At 37.1% G+C, this 16,510-nt stretch overlaps 2 protein-coding genes across 8 annotated transcripts in view; one reads left to right on the forward strand and one right to left on the reverse strand.

Moving 5' to 3' along the window:
- The window catches only part of Arhgap6 (Rho GTPase activating protein 6), a 511,317-nt gene that overhangs the window by 109,361 nt on the left and 385,446 nt on the right, over positions 1–16,510 (reverse strand). The window contains exon 1 of one of the 3 annotated variants that reach the window (XM_029473246.2): positions 3,814–3,862. The exons of the other annotated variants lie outside the window; for them this stretch is intronic. Coding sequence (XP_029329106.1) covers positions 3,814–3,837 — 24 coding nt within the window. The 5' untranslated portion in view covers positions 3,838–3,862. Of the gene's footprint in view, positions 1–3,813; positions 3,863–16,510 lie in introns of those variants that run through there. 3 annotated transcript variants of the gene reach the window in all.
- Amelx (amelogenin X-linked) lies at positions 436–10,292 on the forward strand. Of its 5 annotated transcripts, XM_085837901.1 has the most exons (7): positions 436–489; positions 2,398–2,445; positions 3,668–3,709; positions 3,806–3,850; positions 4,120–4,557; positions 8,295–8,339; positions 10,143–10,292. In XM_085837901.1, exons 1-7 carry the CDS (start codon positions 436–438, stop codon positions 10,170–10,172), a joined length of 702 nt encoding a protein of 233 aa, XP_085694027.1. In that variant the 3' UTR covers positions 10,173–10,292. The 5 variants fall into 5 exon arrangements, with proteins under 5 accessions (XP_085694027.1, XP_021008497.1, XP_021008501.1 ...); XM_021152838.2 differs by lacking the exon at positions 3,668–3,709; XM_021152842.2 differs by lacking the exon at positions 3,668–3,709 and having other exon boundaries at positions 4,192–4,557.

Raw genomic sequence — 16,510 nt, forward strand, 5'->3', positions numbered from 1 at the left:
CTTTTCCTGTTACAAAAGTATAAAAACCATGTTCATTTGATTATCTCTCCAACTTTTATACTCAACCCAATTCTTTTAATCATTTTTTTATTGATTCCATCTATCTTCTAGGCATCCTTAGGCTGTATAGCATAGAAAATGGTTTGCAACATCATTATTGTAGATCACTTTTGGTCCTCTAACCCGTTAACCTTCAGTTTCAGCTTAGTTTTTAAACAAATAAACACATTGCAATATTAGGACTCCAGAAGCAATGATACATATTGACAATTGGAACTTCCATATGAATGTCACTTTACCAATAAGGACCGCACCTTCTTTTTGATTAGCAAGACATTAATGTGGATTATATACATGTATGAAGCATAATTATATTCATGTTTTTAAACGTTTTTAAATGGTTGGTATTGATTTACATTTCAGAACCATCAAGAAATGGGGACCTGGATTTTGTTTGCCTGCCTCCTGGGAGCAGCTTTTGCTATGCCCGTGAGTAAAACACTCCATTTACTAATTGCATCCAATTAAATAAGCTTGGAACTAGAAATCTGCTCCCATAGTTGGTAATTTTCACTATGTAACACAGTGCAGGATCTTATATCCCCAGGTATCTAAGTGTTGAAGAAATCATTTTTGAGTTTGTTAAAAAGAAAATCAGGAATGTCTCCACCTTAGACTGTGATTCAGTACAACTGAAGTGGGACCAAGCACTCAAGATTTTAACAAGCATTTGAGCCCCAGGAGATTTTCCTGTAACGATTAGCTTGTAAATAACACTGCCCATCTCTACAAAGAGTTATCTATTTGAAGGGACCCTTGAAAGGCTTCCAGAGAGTGTTTACTTGTTTTAGGCAAATATAACAGCCAAAAAAAAAAAATCTCTAAGGCTTAATTACTCAGAAGTTCCAAAATTTCTTCTTGCCCTACAGATGCCACTGCTGTTGTCTTAAGGGGGTAATATTTATACATTAAAAATTCTCTTCTTGTGCCAGTTCAATGAAGCTCTCTACCTTTGGTGGATCTGGATACTCCTTATATAGGATTTGGCATTAGCAAGATACTGGAATCCTGCCTGCCTGTGCCAAATACACATTGACAGCATGCAAATACAGTACCAGATCTGTACCAAAGACCAAGAAGTCTGGTCCATTCTCTAGACACAAGTACATAATGGCAGAAGGCTTAGATCACATGCCAGCAATACTCTTCAATGGTATAAAGAGCAATTGAAACTACTCTTGTATACCAGTAAGCTTGTGTATTAGCCACACTTTTCTCACACATAAAACCAAGATTTTGTGCTCTGCATTCCTGAAATCCTAGTCCTCCAAGGTGCTCCTGCATTTACAAACTCGACTCTCTCAACACAAAACTCTCAGAGAACTTATATCAATACAGTTTAGGGAAAACAGTTACCCAACTGATGGAATTAACATTCAGATGAGAGTGAATAAATTAGTTTGCAAAACATGAGCATTTTGAAACAGTAAAGTTGAAGTAACCCTTAAGCAGCTTTGTGTCTGAGGGAGGTTTTCAGCTTTATGCTCACAGCTTTCTGTTTCCTGCCCCCATCACCAGGTGAGGGCATAAGAAACTCCATAAAACAAGCACTAGTCAGGCCTCTACTTTGGGAAGCACAGAGAGTCCTGGTTTAGAAAATTGTTGAGGTTGATTTTTATTTGGGACTTCTAAATTTCTGCCATAAATAATTGACAATAATAAAAAGGGTTGGCTTTGAACTTCAATAAATCAATTATTTTATTGTCCAAGGGATGGATTTAGAATATTTATATTTTATTAGTCTTGTCTTGTTCTCACATTGAACAATGGAGTTAGTGTGTTATTTATTTACTCTGCATGTTAATTACTAGGAATCCCTTTGATTCTTGAACATTTAACCAGCTGATCTATAAAAGAACCTTCTGTGAAACAATTCCTGGCTTATTGTTCATTTTAAATTGTGCCACAGAAACAGACCTCTTTTCTTAACACAGAGTTTGATCAACAAGTAAATGGGTGGGCACAACAGGGAGGGGTCCTTCGATAGTTGATGGGTTTAACCCAGTGATCTCTGGAGGTGAAATGTATGATGCTTTCTGCATCTAGGTCTCCCTAGAAGACTATGGACCATGGGGAAATTAGTTATTCATACCCTTTAAAATGAGAAGGTTCCTCCTTCACAGCATACATGCTCAGACTAAAAGTAGACCTCAAATACATTCTGCAAACTTTGTGTGTGTGTATATATATGCATATATATACATATATATATTAAAATAGCTTTAGACACCTTAATATGAACAATTGCATATTGACTTAACCTCTTTCTTTTTCTTCCTCTTTCTCCTTCTCCCTCCCTTTCTCTTTCACTTTGCCTTCTCTCCTTTCTAAAAAAAGCTACCACCTCATCCTGGAAGCCCTGGTTATATCAACTTAAGCTATGAGGTAATTTTTCTATTTACTAATTTTGACTATTATTTGAGTTAAAGATTCCATGAGTTCTGTAAAGAGTGGTGTATTGATTCTTCATTCAAGATGTCTTCAAATGGTCACACTTTTTCAGTTCCCACCAGCAGCTTTAAGCCCTGACTGATGTCCTCAAACCTGCATTTCTCCGCACCTTCCTACCTGGTCACTCTGACTCAGCCTCTACTTTTAAACCTAGCTATAAATGTATCCACCATGAACTACCACTCAGGAAGGCTCCATGATAGGGCAGAGAGTGAACTCAGCTTCAACAGTCTTGTTCTATGCCAGCCTATAAAATTCAAGGAGTAAGTAAGATGTTAAAATCTTTTCTAGCTGGAAAAAAATGCTGATTCAAAGACATCCACACACACTGTGTGTGTTTCTCATTGGCTATGCTAAGTGATCAATGAAAAGTGGTTTACCAAAGTCTCTACGGAGTGATGGAAAGCAGAAATGTTCTAGAAACAGGATTCGGGGTTCTCCTAAACTGCCTGCAAACTATATGACCCTGGGAAAATCAGTTCCCCACTCTGTAACTTTGGCTTCCTCACCTAAACAAGGGAAACAATAAGTACATTTCCAAAAAAAAAATATATCATCCAGAAGAGCTTGAAAAGTGCTATGTCACTCATAACTTGAGTAAGGTTAATAGCTTTTTGTTGTATTGGTTAAATGATGCATTATATGAAAGAGCTATCTGAGACTAATTAATAAGACTATACTGTCCAGAAGGAATGAAACTCTTTACTTATCTCATGGGATCAGATAAAAAACCTAAGTCTGTTAACTAATGTATGCAGAAGAAAAATGTCATAAGGATATGAAGCAAATTTTAGTGTTTTATCTGAAAAGGTTGATTGATATATTTGACCAAGAAATCTATGTCTGAAGGATGAAAGACAATGTTTCTACCTCACTTTTCCATTGATATCAAATAAACAAGTAATGATTATTATATCACATTATTATAAGTTTTCAATTGTTTTGCTCTTGCAATGAAGAGGATTAAATTGAATTACTGCTTTTGTTACTTCAGCTGAGTGAATGAACCTACCTGAGTTTTCATAACATTACCTATAAAAGTGAAGGTGATACCTGCCTCCAATCATGCGAGAAAGCATGAAAAGTGTATGGGATGGACAGTGCCTGACACATAGAAAGCATCCTACAAATGTTTACCTTCTTCTTTCTTTTGTAGAAGTCACATTCTCAGGCTATCAATACTGACAGGACTGCATTAGTGAGTCTATATTTCATACTGCATTAGTGAGTTTAGTATTTAGTTCATATGTAATTAAACTGAATCAAATGCATTCTAATGTCTCTTTCTCTTAAGGTGCTTACCCCTTTGAAGTGGTACCAGAGCATGATAAGGCAGCCGGTATGTAAACATTTTGTTCTTCCTTCCCTTAAGAGAATAGAAATGTGTTTTAAGTCCCTTTTTAACTGAAATATCATATCTACTCCACTTTCAAACACTAATGGGAATTTTAGTTTGTAAAAGGTCATATCTGTGTACACTGTTAGAAATTCTTGCAAAGGAAAAATGACTAAAATATTCATAAGGTCATAATAACAAACACTACTGCTACTTCTCCAGTTAGAAATCAACTGAGCCAATGGTAAACCTGACTCTTTGTTTCTCACCAGTATCCTTCCTATGGTTACGAACCCATGGGTGGATGGCTGCACCACCAAATCATCCCTGTGCTGTCTCAACAGCATCCCCCGAGTCACACCCTTCAGCCTCATCACCACCTTCCCGTGGTGCCAGCTCAACAGCCCGTGGCCCCCCAGCAACCAATGATGCCAGTTCCTGGCCACCACTCCATGACTCCAACCCAACACCATCAGCCAAACATCCCTCCATCCGCCCAGCAGCCCTTCCAGCAGCCCTTCCAGCCCCAGGCCATTCCACCCCAGTCTCATCAGCCCATGCAGCCCCAGTCACCTCTGCATCCCATGCAGCCCCTGGCACCACAGCCACCTCTGCCTCCACTGTTCTCCATGCAGCCCCTGTCCCCCATTCTTCCTGAGCTGCCTCTGGAAGCTTGGCCAGCGACAGACAAGACCAAGCGGGAAGAAGTGGTGAGTATACCTTGAAACCAGCAAAAGACAAACCCTTGGAAAGTGACTTAACAGAATTGGTCCCAGAGTTCTAAGTTTCAAAATGAATCGGAGCCCAGAGTTGCAGAAACCATAGATTTTTGCCTTTCTTAATCCAAGTATACATTATATCGGTTTTGTTTTTACAAATGAATTTGGTGACATGGCTTCATAATTAACACTATGGGTCTTATGGTATATTTAAATTCTAATTATAGAATTCTTACCAGTGTATGCATTACTGAAATGCATCCATTTTAAGAGTAACAGAAGATGTTAAAATCATGTTACACACACACACACACACACACACACACACACACACAAACACATCAAAGGCTTGAGTAGTTGCTAAAACTGCAAGAGGAATATAAAAGGAGTAGTTTTGAGAGCAAGGAGGACAGATATTTGAACAAGCTGAAAGAGGTAGATGGAAACTATCTTTCAAGACATAAAGGGAGATTGCCTGTCTAAAGTGATCATTCAACTTGAAAGTGGCTATAGGCAATGCTGTTAGGTTCCTTTTCCGTACTAGGATTCCATAGACTAAGCATTTGACAAGAGTTTCTCAGAATTTAGCATTAAATACTCCTATGTTACAGAAAGCTCTTATTAAACAAGGAAAAAGTAGTTAATAAAATGATCCTTATACACACACTCACACACACACACACACACACACACACAAGTAACATATAAGAAATAATTTGATTATACTATGCACATGTACCCAAATCTGATTCCAATATTTTAGGTGCTATTAATGATTTGCTACTCAGAATCAGAAAGGAGTGAGGGAGGCATGGCCTAGCTTGTCCTTAGAACCAGGACATCTAGGTTCTAGCCCTAGCTTTTCCCTCAAAAATAAAAAATAAAAAATAAAAAAAGAGAGATGATAAAGTGCCATGTTACTTCCATTTTGAGGGTGTTTTCCCTCTTTAAGGTAAGAAAAGGAAAAAAAAACAGATAACTTCTAAAACTTAGAATTAATGCCAACATTTCCTTATACACTATCATGAATGTCTTCACAATTGTAAGCCTGTCTATGGAAATGATGCAAAACTTTTGAGAATTGACTAGAATTGAATGACTTGGTAGCTAGCACAGATTATCCTAGACTAAGGTACATGCTCTATGTTTGCATGCAAAGTGGGTTTATTTGTGTCTTTACTAATGATTAACACTGTAGATTTGATCATGGGTTTTATCTTGCCAAACATATTTGTGTAAAAGTGAATTTGGGTAGGTAGTTTGACCATTTTAAACTCAGTATCCTCCTGTTTAAAATTAGAGTAAAATTATTGATGATTGCCTAGAGTTGCCCTATGGAAAATAAAATAAAGTAATGACATTATAGCAGGCAACAATTGATGCAAGGTGGCAGCTACTAATATATTATTAATATGCCTTAGTGATTTCAACATAGAGAACTTCTATTTAATGACAAGACAAGAAACTTCAGAAATTACAAAATCAAGTTAATGGTTGTACATTGTTTTGAAAAAACTGAAGCCATAACTTATTATTGTAAATGGTATTCACTAGGAATGTTTGTAAATTATGTTAATTGTTCCTTTTGCTATATTTTTTCAGGATTAAAAAAATCAGAAAATGAGAGAACCGAAGTGGATACTTTGGTTGTTTTTAGGAATAACTCAAGAACACAATGATTTGTGCCTACAATCACTTAGTAAATTCTGTAACTAAAAATAAGTATCATTAGCAGATAATAAAATATTTGAAAAATCATTCATGTCTTTGTGTTGAATTAAATTTAAATTTTCCTATCACTTGAGAGAAGAACTTATAAGTGAATATTTGTGAATAATATAGGGACTGGTCATTTGCTCCTACAAATTGACCATTTAGCAGGCAAATCATGACTATGTCTTCTTAGAGAACTTTTATATTATCTGTAATGTTTTCTTAAAATAGAAATTTGTACATCATTAACAATAGCTGAGAAAGTTAACAGAAATAGTTAAGCATGGATAGGCACTGAACCTGAACCAAATGAAGGCAAGTTTAGAAGAAATATTCTTTACATTGAAAAAGCTAAACTTTAAGGAATGTTTATATTCTAAATCAAATTAAGACTTGGAACTTTAGCTTTATTCTTCACACCACATCAGTAACCAAAATCTGGTCTTTTGATCTCATTCTATAGAAAAATATTTTGAGTGAAATTATGTGATATATATGGTAATTCACTGAAATTGAAATTATTAAAATAATTATTTTTCCTAAGAAAATTAATAACGGAGCCTCAAACAGAGAATTGCAGTGATTTTATACACAAGTCATTTCTTTCACTTCATAATCTTTAAGCTGATTAAGTCTACCACATGGTCTTCAAAACGTTAACAGATGCGTAAAATGGACTCAAAACAAGTTTTCTTTCCCACTCATATTTATATTTGAATCATTTTTCCTCTTACACCCACACAAAATTGTAAACAGTCTTTGCAGGATTTATGTTACACAGCACCCACAGTAACTTTATTCCAGTACCTTCATGATTAAGGTCTCTCTTAATCATTTTCTGGAATGAATAAACATAGCTTTCTCTGAGAAGATGTCAATATGCAAACAAATTAGTTGATTTTAAAGAACTAAAATGCAGTAATAAAGGTCAAAAAAAGCATTTAATGAATTAGCATAGGCCACTTCTAATCAACTGAATAAATATTTCTCAAGCACTCACTAGACTGGGTATTACTGTATGTGATAGTGAAAACAGTAATTCCTTATCCTTAGGGTTCTAGAATCCACCAAAGGGATGCAATAACCTAGGCCATCAATAGTAAAGGATGTTCAAATGGCATTAATCCTGTGGCATAAGTAAAGTCAAAACTCTATGGCACATAGCAGTCACTATTAGTAGCTGTTCATCAGCTTGCTCAGAACTCATTACTCACTGGTAGAGCTGGAACTGATCCCAGCATGTGGCCTTTCACCTACTTAGGATTGAGATGTGCAATCTCTACTACCCAGAGAGTGGAGGTCCATTCATCCACACTAACTATAACATCAGTTTCTATACTTCTTTTCTGTTATTAGTTGAGGGATAGGTTGTGGTCGACCATGAATATAGAATGAGGGCAAAGGACAAGTTTTCTGGGAAAGAAAAAAAATCTTAGGGATTAGTCTTCCCTTTTCTTAAAGGATGTATGGATACACCCTAGAGAAAAAACTGATGTTCTTTTGATCATTTGTTTGAAGTTGTGATTCATGAAGCTGTGTCTGCTGTCTTGTGATCAAAAGCTGGAAGTAGAAAAATACAAACTCGTTGGGATCTTGGTGGAATCATTGTGTCCTGAAATTCCCCATCCCTGGGACCACTTAGAGCTCCATGCTTTCCTATTTCAATGAGAAGCATGAACTGTGGAACTTAAAAAGAATTCCCATTTTTGTAGCCCTGTTGCATAATGTGACTCTAACTCTTCATGACTCTTTCTAAAAGATGAGGGTATTGGTACTTGCCTCAGATCATGGACAACTTATGGAATGTGCTGCATTATTAGTGACATAATACTTGACATAGGAGCCTTGGACTTGTATTTAGCTGCTTTCTTTTGTAGAACTCACATTCTCAGGCTATCAGTACTGACAGGACTGCATTAGTGAGTATATATTTCATACTGCATTAGTGAGTTTAGTATTTAGTTCATATGAAACAAAACTAAATCAACTGCATTCTAATGTCTCTTTCTCTTAAGGCGTTTTCTCCTATGAAGTGGTACCAGGGCATGACAAGGCAACCGGTATGTAGACAATTTTCTTTTTTTTTTACTTTAAGTTAACAAGCATGCATTTCAAATATCCGTATTAATTCAAATACTTTTATTCCAATGTATACACTTAAGAGTAACACTGCTTATATTCTGTTGGAGGTGAAATGGTTTCAAAGGCCATAGAATTCACAGGCATATTATAATATCTATGTGGTAAACCTGCAAAACTTGAGGGTTTACAATAACTTTTGATATTAATGAACATCCACCTTCAATAATGCCTAAATCATTGCTCACATTAACCATCCAAACTTTGCTTTTAGGCTTCTATGTACTTTTTTGTAAGCTTTATAATATTGGGTTTGTACCATACTGAAGAGTTCAACTTCTATAAATGATTCTAATTGATAGAATTGTGCATAGCTCATATATTAGAAAATAAAATGGAAGATATAACCTAATAATCTAATTTCAACTGATATTTCTATAAATATTCATCTTTTTAGCAAAAATCAGGGATGGATATTTTTAAAAATTCTGGAAGTAACTATCATTTATCAAAGATGGTAGTGGTTGCCATACTACTATACTCAAAATGGAGATACATAGGTTCAAAATGCAATAGAATGTTTAAACCAGAGCTATACATTAAGTGGTAATTAGGTTTTATACCAGTGATGTCCAACACATTAGTCATGTGTGGGCATTTATATCTTAATGAACTAAAAAGGAATAAAATGTAAAACTTAGTTTTTTGACTATAGTTGATATATTCTAAGTGCTCAGGACCCACACTAGGCAAATAACTGCCATATTGGACAACACTGCTAATAGAACTGAGAGTTTTATCACTGTTTCTCTATACATTACTTTCTGAGTCAGACAAAGCAATTTATTAATTCCAAGATTTGAAACCAAAGATGACACAAAACAGATTAACAGATTGGTTAAATGTGAAACTTTTCAGTTCTCCATAAGACGTTATTTCCTAAGCATGTCAGTAATCATTGTCATGAAAGAGGATTTTCCTAAGAACTAGAGTATTCTTTTTCTTTCTATTGTCAAACCATATACACTATGATGGTTTTTCCTCTAGTTCCCTTCCAAAACAGGCAAATCTGGAATTGAAATAAATTCATTTCCCTGTTTGTAATAGAATTGTTTAGCACCAAATGAATGGTGTTTCAGACTTTGAACCAGCCACATCTGGACTGGAGGTAGGTTAGGTCTGACCTTGACCTGCAGCTTTACTGGCAAGAGGTGAAGTTTAAGCTAATTAAAAAAACTGAAACACCACAATTTTTTTTTTTTACTCATTTCTGAGAGAGATTTATTGGCTGTAACTGCTAGAAAAATTTGCATTCTCTTTTGTTTCATTGTTCAAAAATTACAGCATTATTAGGGCACACACAGGTTTGCACATACACATGTCCATTGGGTTTACCTATAGAAAAAAGCACATGTGTGGAGACAGGTAATATTTGAGCAACTTGAAATTTTAAATGTCTTTTCCTCATTCCAACCACTTAGAGAATATATAGGGATGACATTATCTATTACTAACAAGACATATTACAGTTTATCTAATAAAATTTTGGGAAATAAATCAAGATGCTCATTTTCCCCCATGAAACATGTTTATATCTACTTTTGTAACTCCATACAAAATGTATCTATAGACTCTCACCATAAACCTGATGTCTGCCCCTTGGTAGGACACAATAGCAGAAAACACCAAGTTTGAATGCAAATACAAAACTTTAAAAGGTATGTGAAATATTAAATACTTGTGTTGATTATAAAAGTAATATGATGTTCTACTTATCTTAACAGCTTAACATGGAAAGCACAACAGAAAAATGATTCCAACCACTCTCCTATCCTCCCAGAACATAATGGCATGTAGTAGTGTTCAATATTGCCTTAATAAAATTCTCATCGGCTTACATTTGTTGTGGATTTCTTATTACTTGGAGGATTTCTTTTGGGGAGATTTAGTTTCTAACCCATGTCTGTTCAAAAAAAAAAAAGAAACAAAAACAAAACAAGAAAACAAACTGTAACCTTATCAATAGGGGTTATTGGCTGAAATTTAGTTATTCAAAAAGCTAGCTGTGAAGAGTCCACAGGAGATTCGTGTAACACACCTGAAACTTACAAAAGATAAATAACAATTGAGGCTTATAGGAGAGAAAGGGTAAAGGCTAAATAATATCCACCTCCTTTGTTTACAAAACCAAAATCAGTAAAGCGCTCCTACCGACATCCCTGTCCTTTAATGGAAAAGTGAAAGGAAAGAGGGAAGGAAGAGAGGGAAGAAACCACTGTGGGGTTAAGTATGTATCCTTTTTTTATGAGTTAAAAATACCTTACTTCAACACCATAAAACATCCATAATCCTAATCCATTATCCTGTATTTGGGTGTGGAATGTGAGTATACTGGGGCTATTCAAGTGTCCACCCAAATTCAATGATGGTTTCCAGTGTAGTGACTTTACAAGCAGAGCTTCTGATTCATAACTATGACCATAGCTGTGGAAAGTTGGATAAATCTCTTGTCCCTGTGTCTCAATTTCTTCACCTATAAAATGTACTCATATCTTTCTTTTAGTCTTTTTTGGGTGGAGGGGAATAGAATCTTCTCTCATACAATACATCCTGACCACAGTTTCCCCTCACTCCACTTCTCCTAGCTCATGCAACCTCCTCTCTCCCCCAGATCTACTTCCCTTCTCTTTCCCTTTAGAAAAGAGCAGGCCTTCAAGAAACAACAACTAAACATAACTAAATAAAATACAATAAGACAAGGTGAAATCCCTCATATTGAGGCTAGACAAGGCAGCCCAATAGAGGAAAAGAATCCTAAGAGCAGGCAAAAGAGTCAGCAGCACACTGCATCTCACTATTAGAGAAGTCTCATATAACCAGAAAGCTAACAGCTATAATGTCCACTAAATTCAATCCCTGCTGGATGCAATTAATTTAGGTGTGTGTGTGTGTGTGTATGAGTGTGTCTGTATATGTAACGTGTGTATGTGCATGTGCAAATGTGTGCACATTTATATGAATATATTTATATTTATACATTTTCCTTACTCACTGTGACCTTTCATGATCTCCACCACATCTGATCTTCCAGATGCTGTTTTGTCTACCCCCAATGCCAACCTCACTTTCGATTCCCCACCCTAGGGTATGGTATAATTTCATCATGTGTACATAGATCAATTTCTGATTATTTTTCTATGTGGACCCCAAGCTTATCATTGAATGGGGAAACCATGGTATTTGTTTGATATAGAAGTATTCACAACACATCTTGTGAAAGATCTCTGCTGAGAATTAAAGCTCCCAGTGATGCACAAGGATGAATGCTCTCCTGATACATGGTACGTGGAGACAAGTAGAAAGGATGTTAATTTCATTTTCAGGAGTATCTTGAGTTATGCATAGGCCCTTGTCTTTCTTGATTCCACTGGATAAACTGTAAACTTATGCAAGGCCAGTCTCAAAGGAAATAAAAGGAACCATCTTTCATTGGTTAGTTCTGAGAACACTACAGTGTGAAATAAGTATGTCTTTTTGAAAATATATCATTGCCACTTTCCAGTCTTCCTTCTGCAGTCATGTACAGCACATACTTAAAGGCTTTTAAGTGATTCTAAGAAATGCACCAGGATGTGCATAATGAAAATGCCATTGAAATGTTCCTAGCATGACAGTGAATCAGAACTAATTGGCTAATATATTCTCTCTACTTGAAAGTTAAATGCTCAGAAAGGAATATAAGAAAAAGTTCAAATATCTAGTTAGCACACACAGAAAGGGGGGAATGAGAGAGAGAGAGAGAGAGAGAGAGAGAGAGAGAGAGAGAGAGAGAGAGAGAGAGAGAGAGAGAGAGAGGCTTTGACTTTGGTTCCTGATTTGTAGCCTCCACAAATGTTAGCTAGTGCGGCAATGGTCCAAACTGGCTCCTTCCACAGGGTTCTGACTGAAGAAGGAAAGGAGGAAATGTGTGCAAGTTTGCACAGCTGCATGCAATAACAAACTCAGGCTCTACAGGTTTACAAAATCTCATTTTCTGCCTATGATGAGGAACTTGGCCTCAACCTGGTTTCCACCAATGATTTTTTTTTTTTACATCCAAAAATAGGTACATCAGAAAACTTCAAAACCTACTTCCTTTTTTTCCCTTAAGACAGCACTAAGTTTTCAAATACTTATATTGCTACTAAAAGGTGCAGTTTCTGTCCACAGGATTTGCAGAGATAGTTAGAAATCAAAAACGTTTTTCTGCCTTTGTGGCTCATTCAGGTAGAAAACAAATATTTCCAACAAAGAATAATCAGAAAGCAGGAAATCAAGTTCACAAGGTGAGTCAATTGATGACTGTTATTATCAGTAATCAGAAACAGAATATAAAATCTTTCCTGCCAAATGGAATCATTCAACAACATGCAAACAATATCAGACTTGTAAGAGCAGAGAATTTTTTTCAGAAACAACTTGTCATTTAATAACCTACAGTGTACATATGTAAAGTATACATATAGTATAGTGGTCTGTGCACATGTTAAGAAAAACAAAACTATATGTGAATGAATTGAAATGAAATGCTCATATTGTTTGATATCATACATAACCGATCGTTAGAAAAGCTTCTGATTTTTTTTATTTTATTTATTTTTTTATTACGTATTTTCCTCAATTACATTTCCAATGCTATCCCAAAAGTCCCCCATACCCCCCCCCACTTCCCTACCCACCCATTCCCATTCTTTTGGCCCTGGCATTCCCCTGTATTGGGGCATATAAAGTTTGCAAGTCCAATGGGCCTCTCTTTCCAGTGATGGCCAACTAGGCCATCTTTCGATATATATGCAGCTAGAGACAAGAGCTCCGGGGTACCGTTTAGTTCATATTGTTGTTCCAACTATAGGGTTGCAGATCCCTTTAGCTCCTTGGGTACTTTCTCTAGCTTCTCCATTGGGAGCCCTGTGATCCATCCAATAGCTGACTGTGAGCATCCACTTCTGTGTTTGCTAGACCCCGGCATAGTCTCACAAGAGACAGCTATATCTGGGTCCTTTCAGCAAAATCTTGATAGTGTATGCAATGGTGTCTGCATTTGGAAGCTGATTATGGGATGGATCCCCGGATATGGAAGGTCTCTAGATGGTCCATCCTTCCGTCTCAGCTCCAAACTTTGTCTCTGTAACTCCTTCCATGGGTGTTTTGTTCCCAATTCTAAGAAGGGGCACAGTGTCCACACTTTGGTCTTCATTCTTCTTGAGTTTCATGCGTTTAGCAAATTGTATCTTATATCTTGGGTATCCTACGTTTTGGGCTAATATCCACTTATCAGTGACTACATATTGTGTGAGTTCCTTTGTGATTTGTTACCTCACTCAAGATGATGCCCTCCAGGTCCATCCATTTGGCTAGGAATTTCATAAATTCATTCTTTTTAATAGCTGAGTAGTACTCCATTGTGTAAATGTACCATATTTTCTGTATCCATTCCTCTGTTGAGGGGCATCTGGGTTCTTTCCAGCTTCTGGCTATTATAAATAAGGCTGCTATGAACATAGTGGAACATGTGTCCTTCTTACCGGTTGGGACATCTTCTGGATATATGCCCATGAGAGGTATTGCTGGATCCTCCGGTAGTACTATGTCCAATTTTCTGAGGAACCGCCAGACTGATTTCCAGAGTGGTTGTACAAGCTTGCAATCCCACCAACAATGGAGGAGTGTTCCTCTTTCTCCACATCCTTGCCAGCATCTGCTGTCACCTGAATTTTGATCTTAGCCATTCTGACTGGTGTGAGGTGGAATCTCAGGGTTGTTTTGATTTGTATTTCCCTGATGATTAAGGATGTTGAACATTTTTTCAGGTGTTTAAAAAATCCAACAAACAAATATTTGCTGTTACTTCAGGAGTCATAGAAACGTGTGTGTGTGTGTGTGTGTGTGTGTGTGTGTGTGTGTGTGTGTGATAAAAGCAAGGACTTTTAGCTTATTGAACATTTTGGTAATGTTCTAAACTATCTAAGAAAGTATTACGTTTTTAGATTTTCTCTGAAGTCAGAAAATAGGGCATATGTAAATGAGAAACAGTAAGGTATGTTCCAAAGGCTGCCTCTATCACATACACAAGGTTTTCTGAATCAACCACCTGCTTTTCTTCATGAAGTGGCCACAAGGAAGGTGACAGGCCACATTTTATGGTTAGCGTCAGAATACAGTGTAAGTTTATGATGTCACAAAATCAGCAGCACCTGTGGCAACACTTTCTCTTGTCATCTATTATCATTATTATTCAGTAGTCAAACACAGAAACTCAAAAGTTCTCAGCAGCCATGGTACTTAGTGTCATTTCTGTTATGGACTGTTCAGGTTGACACTGCCAAATCTGATCATTAGGACTCTGTTTACTTATTTGTGACTGAAAACTATTAAACTAGAAGACCATTGGGGCATTCACAATATAGTGAAACACTATGTATTTGAAAGTCAAATATGGACAAGTTTGAAATGCTGAAGAAATAACTCAGAAGAGAAATGAAGAATCCTTCTTAAGATTTGTTGACATTCCATTCCAGTTAGCCTTGCTTGAAAACCCCAGACCTTAGTTTAGAGCAGCAGTTCTGAACCTGTGGGTAGCAGCCCCTTGGTCAAACGATCCTTTCAGAGGACTCACATATCAGATATCCTGCATATCACATATCTACATTATGATTTGTAACAGTAACAAGATTACAATTATGAAGTAGCAGTAAAAATATTTTTATGGTTGTGGGTCACCACAACATGGGGAATTGTATTAAATTGTTGCAGCATTAGAAACGTTGAGTTCATCATATGAGACAGCTATAACAGGGTCCCTTCAGCAAAATCTTTCTGGCATTGGGTAATAGTGTCTGGGTTTGGTGGCTGATTATGAGTCCATCCTATTGTCTTCCAAACTTTGTCTCTGTAACTCTTTTCATGGCTATTTTGTTCCCTATTCTAAGGAGGAATGAAGTATCCACTCATTGGTCTTCCCTCTTCTTGATTTTCTTGTGTTTTGCAAATTGTATCTTGGGTGTTCTATGTTTCTGGGCTAATATCCACTTATCAGTGAGTACATGCCTGGCAAATACAGAAGTGAATGTTCACAGTCATGTGTAAGATGGAACACAGGGCCTCCAATGTAGAAGCTAGAGAAAGCACCCAAGGAGCTGAAGGGGTCTGCAACCCTATAGGTGGAACAACAATATGAACTAACCAGTACCCCCAGAGCTCATATCTCTAGTTGCATATGTAGCAGAAGATGGCCTAGTTGGCCATTGGGAAGAGAGGCCCCTTGGTCTTGCAAACTTTGTATGCCCCAGTACAGGGGAACGCCAGGGCCAAGAAGTGGGAGTGAGTGGGTAGGGGAGCAGGGCAGAGGGAGGGTATAGGGAATTTTTGGGATAGCATTTGAAATGTATATAAAGAAAATATCTAATAAGAAAGAAAGAAAGAAAGAAAGAAAGAAAGAAAGAAAGAAAGAAAGAAAGAAAGAAAGAAAGGAAGGAAGGAAGGAAGGAAGGAAGGAAGGAAGGAAGAAAGAAAGGTTGAGTTCCACTGTTCTAGAGCAACAGGAAGAGAGAAATCTGAACAGTCATCAAAACCTTCTGAACCTAGAACTTAGAGGAGATGCAAATGCTGGAGTGAGCTAATTCAAGATAATCCTTCCAGTATAATTGCATCTCTCTTTTCCCACTTTATCCCCTTTCTTCTATGGGATCCTTACTTCATGAAGACTTCCATATAATGCTGGCTATGGACTTTGTTTTTCACAGGAGGTACAACACAAAGACTCTGAAACACACATGCCATATCTTCTTACCTCTTTGGGGCCTTTACATCTCAGCAGCAACAGCAGCTCCAGACAGAAATGAACCCCCCCCCCATACTCTCCACACAGAGTTCCTGTCCAGTGTGGGGCAGAGAAGGAAACAGGAGGCAAGGGTATTAGCTCAGTGCTAAAGGAGCCAGCCAGCCAGGCTCCCAGGCTGGAATGCATGGCAAGAGGCCCTGGGAGAGAGAAGGCCTTGGGTCACTGTGATCCTCTGAGTCAGAAACCCTGGGGATCTCTCTGCTCTGAAAGGCCTTCCTAGGCATATAAAGCCAATAGATCCAGAAGAACATCTAAATGTTAAAATCTTGAAGC

The sequence above is a fragment of the Mus caroli genome, unplaced genomic scaffold (assembly GCF_978045245.1).
Source record: "Mus caroli unplaced genomic scaffold, Mus_caroli_1 scaffold_5, whole genome shotgun sequence".
Classification (NCBI taxonomy): Eukaryota; Metazoa; Chordata; class Mammalia; order Rodentia; family Muridae; genus Mus; species Mus caroli.

What these genes read in the sequence shown, in the direction of transcription:
- Amelx (XM_085837901.1), top strand. Translation starts at nt 436, where the DNA reads ATGGGGACCTGGATTTTGTTTGCCTGCCTCCTGGGAGCAGCTTTTGCT. An exon ending in AGACCAAGCGGGAAGAAGTG is followed by an intron (nt 4,558 to 8,294) that starts GTGAGTATACCT and finishes CTTTCTCTTAAG; the next exon opens with GCGTTTTCTCCTATGAAGTG. An exon ending in AGGGCATGACAAGGCAACCG is followed by an intron (nt 8,340 to 10,142) that starts GTATGTAGACAA and finishes TTATCTTAACAG; the next exon opens with CTTAACATGGAAAGCACAAC.